This window comes from Echeneis naucrates, chromosome 17, assembly GCF_900963305.1.
Source record: "Echeneis naucrates chromosome 17, fEcheNa1.1, whole genome shotgun sequence".
NCBI lineage: Eukaryota > Metazoa > Chordata > Actinopteri > Carangiformes > Echeneidae > Echeneis > Echeneis naucrates.
The window spans coordinates 10,533,736-10,540,819 of record NC_042527.1 but is presented as its reverse complement, the minus strand read 5'-3'; the positions used below and the strand labels follow the sequence as shown (position 1 = coordinate 10,540,819).

Here is a 7,084-nt window from a genome sequence, read left to right as displayed (position 1 = left end):
CTCACAAAACTCATGGAAGGAAAGCATAGAAGCATATATCACGTAAATCATTCTCCTACACAACTTTTGCAAATTAGATCTCAGTTTTGTCAAACCACAAACATTTATTCTTTATCATTAGTGTCCAGTTATTGCTCATATTATAATTCAAATTGGTTTATACTAGCTGTGAAACTTGACAGATTTTTGAACTTTTTTCACGACCTGACCTTTGGAATAATAGCAGTTAACTGCAATCACAATTCGAGCCATACAATGTTTAATACCACCCAGAAAAGTGATGTTATAAAAAGTCCAGCTGACAAAAAGAGCCAAGTGACATCTCATAGAAAGTGCTAAGAACCTAATATTGTTTTATTTTCATTTCACTTACATAATATATTTGCTCCTTTTCTTTAACAATAGAATAACAAAATAAGAGACTGACCAAGACTTACCCAAAATAATAAACCGATCAAACACAGAGGAAATAACTTATTTTTGAGCCGATTTCTAGCAACACCAAAGGGAAAACGAAGTACTCAAGGCAAACACCATTACGACTGTACAAGAAAAGGACAATTCAGCAGGTGCACACGCACACAAACTCACACACAAACACAAAGCAGCCAGTTTCTTGTGCGTATAACTGCAAAAAAAAAAAAAAAAAAGCTTGTTTCAAAACTATTCTGTTTCATGCATATTCATTTCCATAGCAATAAGGGGCAAGCAGCGTAATAGGGAGGCATCTAGCTTACTGTTTGTTCATCTGCACTGAGGAGGAGATTGACATTGCTGCTCCACAGGCTTCACAACAATACATTCCCTTGCATAGATTCTTGTGTTGTGGAATGGACTGAAAAACAACAAACTCCTGTTGATTCCTTAAAAACTGAAACCAACCAAAGTGGAAAGTTTGGAAATTGGAGCATCCCTCAGATGTTAAAGACCCTTGATCCACTTTGGAAGACAGCAGACGGATTGGGAGAAAGCTTGGTCCTGACCAGATGTTCCTGAGACAGGGAGAGAGAGAGGGTCAGGTGTGAGAGCAGCTTTTGAGCAGATCAGAGAGAAGGGCGGCGGTGGTGCTTACGTTGGACCCATGTGACCAGAGGAGACTGGTTGGGATGTGCCATAACAAAGTGAACAAACTGGATTTTATTGTGTGGTTGCTCTGCTTAGAGCTGCCAGACAATAATCTATCTTGGCTGTGGTTAATAAATAAAGGTCATCCATAGTTTCATCTCCTAAATCCTTTCTAGAAATGACTGGATCTGTCAATGAAAGTGCAACAGGCTGTAGTTTGCTGTCTACTTGTGTTGCTGTGGGAGCTTTTATCAGACAGTCGTCGCCTTGCTGTCCCAGCAGCGTTTTTGAATGTGATGATACAGCACTGTGGGTGTCGGGGAAGGCAGTACATGTTGTTCAGCAAGTTAGATTGGTGTATGAGTGTGTTCACCTCCTCTCCACACACACACACACTGCTGTTGTGTGTTGCATCCAGGTCTGCCTCTCTCCTAAATTAGATTGGTGCCAAAGAAAAGTGCAACCTGGCACAGCATTGCACTTTAACAGATAATCCATCAAATGGTGCACTACATTCTGCTCCCGTTCTCATTCTCTGCCATCTATCTATCACATGCTGCAGCTTGTTCCTCTCTCCTTGTCTCGCCGCACCCCCCCCCCCCCCCCCCCCCACTTCAGTCGTCTTTTGTCTTTCTCTCAATGCGATCCCCCTCCTCTCCTCCCTGCCAGTGTCCTGCCAATTTGGCATGGGAAACGTTTCTGTAGTCCTGGGCAGCGTGGGAAAAGGGAAGAGGTCCAAGTGGAAGAAGCGGGGGGACAAAAACAACAGAGAAAGACTGGCTTTGGGTGTTTTGAGGTAACAGGCAGATGGGGGGAGAGAGATAGCAAAATAATGGATGAAGGAATGAGGAGGAAACTGCAGGGATGGGTTTTGAAACATTTGAAGCCAGCATGCTCTTCTGGCACATTTGTTTATTCACTAATGTGTGTAATGTGTTCAGATGCTATTAATAGTAACATGATTTCTTCGACCAAATAAACAAACAAACAAAAAAAAAAACCCAATTTCTACTAACATCATTTATTTAAAACTCTAAATGGCCTCCAGGGCAGTGTATGGGATAAAAACCCCATCCCTCCCCTCCTGTATATATTCAGACACAATGTGTCTACAGGTCTAACATTGTTTGTGGCCATACAGTCTTTTGTATCGTTCCCTGTTCATTAATCATTAGATGGTGTGTAGCCATGTGTTTGTATTTGTCCTACATTTTGTTGTTGTCGCACTGTCTCTGCTTAGCTGTTTTATGTCTCTTTGCAGTTCTTTTGGTTCTCTGCTGCGTTTCGATTTGCTGGCCAGCTAGAAATGTGAGCAGTTACTCAGTATATCAGTGGATTTGGGGACCCTGAGCCTCCACACCGTTGGCTGAACAATCAGCATCTCTGCATGAGTCTCACTAAGCCACCTATTGTACCCTGACTCTGGCCCCTGCCATCCCTCTGACCACTGTCTCGGGGTTGCTGAAGAGACGCAAGTTGTGAGAAGCAAAGTGCATTTAAGGCTGCGATGTCCCCCACAGGCCGTCCAAATCTCTTCGTGCAGTTTAAAACTATTGTGAGCAGCATTTCCATTCCTCCGCTGTGCCGTCTGTGTCTCTGCCATGTGAAAACACATCTCTGCTTTACACCGGGTGGAGAAGTGAAGCACAATCCCAAATCTGAGGGGGCTGCTGCCTCTAAGCTGACTGTAAAAGAACTGAGAATTTGTCATGAGAAGACTTTCCTGCTGAGGTTTCCACTCTGCGCATTGAACCTGTTCGCCACACAGCCGTTTTTGTCTCGCTCATCCCCGACACACACTGCGGATTAAGCAGCCCATCCTCACAAATCTGTTTGCCTTGTGTTTGCAGGCCCTATGATTCCTAAAACACACACACTCACACACACACACACTCACACACACACACACACACACACACACACACACTTTGAGCTGAGGGTCAAGAACTGCACCCATATAAACTAGACAAGCTGTACAAGCTGGGTTTCAGGTTTAACAGAGTTTTGTTCTCTCCTTTGACAGCTCTCAACGATCTCTCACTGGGATGTTTTAAATTAGGTTTTTGGGTTCAGTGAGTTCAAGAAAAAAAAAAAAAAAAAAGCACAGCTCTCTCACAAAAAGCCTGGTGCACTCTAATCGCTCAATTGTTGTCCGAATTTCATAAAATTTTAGCCGGCTTATATCTGTTGGGATTGATTTTGTCCATTACAGGTGGGGGAGCGTGCAATTTGACAGATTGATTTGAGCAATAATGACAATTTCATGTCTGCCCAATTCCTTTTTCACCGGGGGCAGATTGATCTTGATGTCAGCAGCTTATTTGGGACTTAACCATAAGATCCTTTGATGAATAGACACAGCCAGTCTCTTTGAATCACACTAAACTGAGAAGCTTTGTCTGCTGCTCGTAACACACTTTGGTGTAGTCCTGTATTTTTAGAGAATGCCCTCACAAAAAAATAGCTGCCATGACCCAGTGTAATTCTTAGTGGAGTGGGATGTGTAATGCTTGGTCAGACACCTCTGCAGGGGGCTGGTGAGTCAATAATGAGTTGGCAGTGAGTGGGCCAGTGGTGACAGGGGTAGATTATCTAAGCTCAACTTGATTTGATGCCAGTCTGGGTTGTGTCTCTCTGCCATATTGTGGTACGACTGAAGAGATGCCTGCACAGCGAAACTCCACAGCTCACATGTAAGTGTGTGTGCGTTGCTGGTGGTGTTGGCGGTTGTGGGGTGAGGAAGTAATATTGACCGTAGACCTCATTACCACAGCTGAATGCACTTTATGTGCCATGAACTCTTGGCCCAACTGGGCCATCGTTATTAACAGAGTCTGTGTCCTGCCACTGACAGTTCTCACTTGGACCTCCATCACGTCACAAAGAATAAAGAGGAAATAAGAGGATAGTCATTAATCAGAAAACAATGCAAATAACCAGAAGGTCGTCTTTTTTTTTTTTTTTTTTTTTTCCCCCCATCACAAAGACCACGTTTGTAACCTTCCCTGATACCCTGATGCCTGATATGAGTTTTACTCAGGCATCTGTTGTTGCATCCATAAACCAGCCTGACCTGGTCCAGCTCTCCACTGGCAGATGGCAGAGTGGTGTGGGCGGGGAAGAGGGTTGGCACTAAACCTCTGGAGATTCCCAAAAACTGCCTTGTTTAGCTGTTTGCCCAACAGCTGACCTGAGTGGACAGAGGGGAAGATGGCCGGGAGGTGGCCGTGTCCTCTCACCCAGGTTATCCTGCATTCATCAGGAACAAGCTGACTGAACACGCAGGCAAATCCTCTCACCTTGTTGCTTTAAATTTCAGTGTTGCTGTACATCTGTCCCTGTTTTCTTTGTGTTTCATTCTGCCCAAGAACACAACTGGGGCCAAACACACAATTGTATATTTGATTTGTCAAATGTTGTCATAGGGTCACATTAAAATTAACATTTATTTTTGATTTTGGCCACTCTTACCTGACGTTAAAATTGACATGCATGTGTTTTTGTATGTAGTTTTTACATCTGATCATGCAAATGTGCCCACTCACATTTTGTTGGCTGTCATGCTAATATGCATTTAATGATATTCCTCAAACCACCAGTCCAATTTAAACAGAAATTGGTTTGTACGATTTTTCTAATGGGATGCACGGTGTGTTCGTGGGCACAGAACTTTCTTTTATTTATTGTCATAAAATGACAAAATCAATATGCTTGTCAGTGTGATCAGATATCAGGTTATTTTTCCACTGTTTTGTTAGATTTTCTGACCAAAATGGAACAGTTGGAAGAATTACCCATTTCTTTGCTCCCATCAAGCTCGTTCAATTCAGGTCAAAGTAATGAGTGTAGCACCAGCGTAGTGTTACCTAACACAGCACATGGCCTGTTTTAAACAGCTGGGTCACTTTGAGCTGCTCAGGGACATAATGCTGTATCACTTTTCCGAGATGCCCCAACAGCAACAGGCCACCAGGGAGATGAGTGAAGACGACTTTCAGGAGGAACAAGCTGTAGCTCTTTCAGTGAACTCTTTGAAACAGTACAGCTCCTTCTGATAAAATGCATAATGTTAGTCCTCCTGCAGAATGATCAAGTCTTTGGGTTGGTTGAGCTTAGCATCTTTCTAACAGCATTGCGGTTTTTGCTTACCTCTCCCTTGGTTATTCCACTCAACTCGGCCCTTTCGGGTGGGACGCGCTGCTGGAGGTTGGAGGGGACGGGTGTGCCACCAACCAGCACAGCGGAGGAGATGGGCTGGGGAACAGCAGCAGGTTGGATGTTGGAGGCAGCTGAGGGGATGATTTGCTCCCCCTGATGCAGCCCCATTGACGACTTATGCATATCCCCGCTGTAGGCAGCTTGGTAGCTGGTTTCTCGTGGGACCTGTGTGGCCTCTGTCCCGGGGCTGGAGTATTGGGCTGGAGGATTTTTCCTTGCACTTTTGGCTGGTTTCACCCCTGTCCAAGGTCTGTACTCTTGCCTGTAGAAAGAGGGAAGCATCATGGTCTGATGGAGGCTCAGCAAAGGCAGCAGTTTGTATCTGACAGAGACTTCAAGATTTGAGATACTTCGGTTTTTAACAAATGTTTCTTATCAGGTGATGTTCAACAGACCAAGAGGGTGTAGTGAAAGACTATCGGGCTAACCCCACATTAAAAGTCCAGATATCTCAACGTCAGCTTTTCCAAAAATGACACCTAAATAAAACCAGAGCACCCCTTTAATTTCCAAGACCTCTGACTCTAAATCATCTCCCAAAACTTCAAAATGTAAATCTGAGAGAAACATTTCTGAATCGCAGAAAACACACAACGTTTTCTTATTCTATAATAATTCTTCTTTTTTTTTTACATGAAGCATTTAATCACTCAATGAAGATAAGAAGTTAAGGTAAATATTAAGACTGGAAGTTGGAATATAGACAGGTGCTGAAACGTCCTACCTGTAAGAGCTGGTTTTACTCTCCTCCCCCCACTTCTGCCCCCTGCCGGGGCAGCTGCTCCCCGGGCTGTCTGTCACGCAGTCCGCCCTGCTGCCCCCGTTACCAATCCAAGGGAAGTTCTCCTTCCTGGGAATGGGCCAGGGTTTGAAATCCTGCTTGTACTGGGTGATGCTCGGGAAAGGCACTCCGGGCGGGTGGTAGTCCTCCCGGGGCTTGTAACTGGGCTCCTTCCTGGCCCTGAATGATCCCCGGGACCCGGGGCCATCGGCGGCGCGCGGCTCCGCCGTAGAGTAGTTATTCCCGGACGCGCGCTCGGACGCGGAGACCTGCTTGGTGATGGAGCGAACCTCCTGCTCGGAGATGTCCGAGTAGTTCTGGATGGTCAGCGGGACGGACAGGTCCGATTTGTCGAACTGGTTCCAGAAGCGAGCCAGGCAGCACACTCTGCTGATGCACGGCCAAGCCATACTACCCCCCGACCCTCTGAACTGCGGAGGAGTGAAGCGAGAGGATGAAAATAATAAAATAAAACAAATAAATAAATAAAAAAAAGGGGGGAGAGATCAAAGGTTACATTCCTCCCTCCGCGTCCTTTTAGGTGAAGCTCGGAGGAAAGACTGTCCGAGAGTCCATGTCAGCAGCGGAGATGGGACCGTCACTGAATATTCCTCTCACGTGGTGTGTGAGAGTGGCTCCACTCTGCAGAGGAATCTGTGGCAGATCATTCTCCGAGAGTCCGCATCGGTCTCAGCAGACGTCGTTGTTTTTCTCCCCGCTTCGTGCATCCACTGTCAGCTTTGCTTTCTGGCTTCTCCGCGTACCCTCAGCGGAACGAGGGTTACATAATTATGATGCAGCCTCCGACATACATTACACAGTAAAGGCAGGGACAGTGGGTTACTCTCCACAGCAGCTGAGTGTGGAGATGATACCTTTCTTTTTTGTTTGTTTGTTTGGTTTTTTCAATGGCTGGCAGAAATTTCTCACAGCACTTTTTTTCCATGTGTTGAATCAACCTGCTTAGTTTCCATTAAGGTTGTGAGGTTCAGGAAATAAACGGTGCCCTCTGGGCTTTGT

General features: G+C 45.3%; 1 protein-coding gene across 1 annotated transcript; it reads right to left on the bottom strand.

Moving 5' to 3' along the window:
• Window positions 1-129: 129 nt before the first annotated feature.
• On the bottom strand, window positions 130-6,776 carry map6d1 (MAP6 domain containing 1). The gene is made up of 3 exons (XM_029525385.1): window positions 6,008-6,776; window positions 5,215-5,545; window positions 130-992 (listed from the first exon to the last, which is right to left on the bottom strand). The coding sequence occupies exons 1-3, from the start codon at window positions 6,472-6,474 to the stop codon at window positions 915-917; spliced, it is 876 nt and encodes a 291-aa protein (XP_029381245.1). The 5' UTR covers window positions 6,475-6,776; the 3' UTR covers window positions 130-914.
• Between the last annotated feature and the right edge of the window lie 308 nt (window positions 6,777-7,084).

Coding starts and splice junctions, on each gene's coding strand:
- map6d1 (XM_029525385.1), bottom strand. CDS start 6,474: ATGGCTTGGCCGTGCATCAGCAGAGTGTGCTGCCTGGCTCGCTTCTGG. Junction 5,546..6,007: donor AGTAAAACCAGCTCTTACAG/GTAGGACGTTTC, acceptor CTCTTTCTACAG/GCAAGAGTACAGACCTTGGA. Junction 993..5,214: donor GTGGAATAACCAAGGGAGAG/GTAAGCAAAAAC, acceptor TCCCTGTCTCAG/GAACATCTGGTCAGGACCAA.